The 2,869-nt window shown below is 35.0% G+C and overlaps 1 protein-coding gene across 1 annotated transcript; it reads right to left on the reverse strand.

The window, feature by feature from the left end:
• Positions 1-386: 386 nt before the first annotated feature.
• Positions 387-1,966, reverse strand: pbdc1 (polysaccharide biosynthesis domain containing 1). The gene is made up of 6 exons (XM_051908187.1): positions 1,873-1,966; positions 1,393-1,458; positions 1,237-1,296; positions 1,006-1,146; positions 804-915; positions 387-681 (listed from the first exon to the last, which is right to left on the reverse strand). The coding sequence occupies exons 1-6, from the start codon at positions 1,900-1,902 to the stop codon at positions 569-571; spliced, it is 522 nt and encodes a 173-aa protein (XP_051764147.1). The 5' UTR covers positions 1,903-1,966; the 3' UTR covers positions 387-568.
• Between the last annotated feature and the right edge of the window lie 903 nt (positions 1,967-2,869).

The raw sequence follows: 2,869 nt of genomic DNA on the forward strand, positions 1-2,869 counted from the left end.
AATGATATTTTCATTTTTGGGAGAATTATCCCTGTAAATCAAATTCATGGTAGTCTGCAATGAGTATAATTTATTTTTCTAGTTATGCTCTGCTCAACAATATACTATTGGATTGAATTTACTCTTTTATTAGAATTATCTCAGTGTGGCAGTAATTTAATTCCAGTTGATGCAGTAAAGGTAACAGCAAAAGTGCCAAATAATGACAAAAATTGTAAGAAAGTTGGCATTGGGATACATCAAGATGTTCTCAAGGGTGAACTTTGAACTCCACAATACCGCAAAATCTTTGGTGTCTAACGGCAACTTTTATTAATGCGAGTTCTGTCATCCTTTCAAGCCATGACAAACAATTAAGATGCGATCAATTCACAGTACAGCAGCACTTTTTCAGTGGGAAATGTAGTTATTTATTACAAAAAAAAAGGTGCCAGACATTACAGGCAAATCAAAACAATTTTACATACATTTACATAGGACATTTATTACGTATTTCTCCACTTTTGAGCTTCATGTGTAAGATCTCTACTACACCAAGAAGGACACTTAAAATTTTACACTGTTGTGATTAACTCTCATCTTTTTTAAGTTGTTTGGTTTTTGAATTGGCTTTGTGGACGACGTCATTGTAGCCTTCTCTGTTTCTGGCAATCTCAATGGCATAAAACTGGATTCTGGTAGCTGAAATGAAAAAATTATTTTTCCCCCTGAGCATTTCCTTCTAGTAATGTTTTGTTTTCTCTTGGTAAGTTACTGATCTATTTCTTGGGGATTGAATTGAGTGCATGTGTGGCATTACATACCAAATATCGTGTTCTGCTCCGTGTAGTCCTTCTGACAGTCTAGACGTAATAATGTACCATAGTTGAAGTCCTCTACAACACCTTCAAACTGGTTACAAAAGGGCCTCCATTTCTGGAAACAAAATTGAAATAGAGCTTGACCGACTCTCCATGGGTAATGTCTAAAATTAAACATCTCACGTGCAAGAGTAACGTCACAAACCTCTTTGGCGTCTGCTGACTTCAGCAGCTCCGGGTCCAAAACTTGAATACTGAGGTCAGGAAATGCTTCCCGGAATTTAGTGTATATCTGCTCGTCTGATTTTGTTAGTTTTAGAAATTTAGGATCAACTGAGGAAATAAGCTGCAGAGAAATAAAGAGTCAGTGAGACTGGACTTTGAAGAGTTACAAATCGCACGATAGATTGTGACATTCATTCATTCATACACTTACATTAAAGTAAACTTCTGCGTGATTGTAGGCTTTCATAGCCCACATTACTTCCAACTGAGCCTGATAGGAAACAAAATAAGGTTAGTGTTTTAAAGTGATTATCAGAAAATTAAAAGTTTTGCTTATTTGTGCAAATATCAAAACATCCCATCTCACATCATTTCCATACGCTTCTGCTGGAAGAGAGAGCGCATGCGCAGCCGCGGTGGCTCCCTCTATCCCCTGTTTAAAACAGAAATATTAAACTCAGTGGAGAATAAAACGTTGCAGTACATTAATAAATCTAATACGTAAAACTCGTGCCATTAATGCCACAAGTGACCGTATTTATCAACGCTGTCAAGTACCCATGTTATACTAGTAAATAACTACCGAAGCATTTTAAACCTGGATAAATATAAACATCGGTGATTAAGAAAATTATTTCTTATTCCTGATCTGTTTTGTTCATGTTGTTGCCATATGCTCATGACATGCTTGTTAGCATGCAAGCTAACTAAGATATGTAGCTGTAGCAAACAAGTGGTGAACATTCGTTAACTGAGAACACCGGTTCAATAAAATACTAATTTTGCCTGTCGCGATATTGTACAGTGCTTTGTGTTTGTTGATACGTTAAAATAATTCGTTGCCTACCAGAGATGCAAGAACATCCCCCGTGTCCATGCTGACGCCTTTTGACCCGGATGAGCTACAAACACGTCATAACGACAGGTCATGTGATTTAAATGCGTTTTGTTGTTTTCATTCTGGGGTTCAGTTCAGGTATTGTTGCTGTGAAATTGATTTTAGAATAATATAAAAAAAAATTAAATAATTAAAGCATTTGTATCGAGGTATATAAAAATGAAACGGCGAATAGTACTATAATAAGAGGCTTCACTGCGCCGTCTAATGGTTAGGCTGTGTTACAGCTCTCTGGCGGTCATATGTTACAACAAAAGTGAATTCATAGTGTGGAAACATAATGTTAAATAATCAAATGCTATATATTTATATAAAATGTCATGTGAAATAATAAGAGGCTTCACTGTGTCTTCTAGTGGTTAGACTCTATTATAGCTAAGTTTTTTTTTTTTTTATGTGTGCGATAGTTTTTAAGCAATTTTAATTAAAATTATTAAATTTTAAAGTGTTAAGCAATCTTTTTTTTTTTTTTTTTTTTTAAATGCGAGCTGTTAGTGTAGTAGAATTCATGTAAAATAACAATATACTACAATACAATAAACTGTATTGTAGCTGTCATAATAATATAAGGCTTTACTGTGCCCTCTAGTGGTGTAATGGTCGATTAGAACCTTCGTGTTTCCACACCATATCTCTTACTATTTTATTTTATTTAAATAGATTTTTCAAATACCTTGTCTCATTCAGGTAGCTAGCATATCAGTTTTATCCTTAATAAAGTCAGAGGCGACTTGCAAAGTTTGAATAATGTGAAACATAAATAATCACAGATGTATAAAGACCAGGTCAGGATAAAATATAGCATATCCTTATCAATTGCACTAATACTGCATACCAAGCTCAAAGAGAGGTTCACATCTAGGAAGGAACAAGTGCCCTAATAAGAGGAACACGACAGCCCCATTTTGGGTATACAGTTGTTTTATTCTCATTGGCTGGCCATTTA

The sequence above is a fragment of the Ctenopharyngodon idella genome, chromosome 10 (assembly GCF_019924925.1).
Source record: "Ctenopharyngodon idella isolate HZGC_01 chromosome 10, HZGC01, whole genome shotgun sequence".
Lineage (NCBI taxonomy): Eukaryota > Metazoa > Chordata > Actinopteri > Cypriniformes > Xenocyprididae > Ctenopharyngodon > Ctenopharyngodon idella.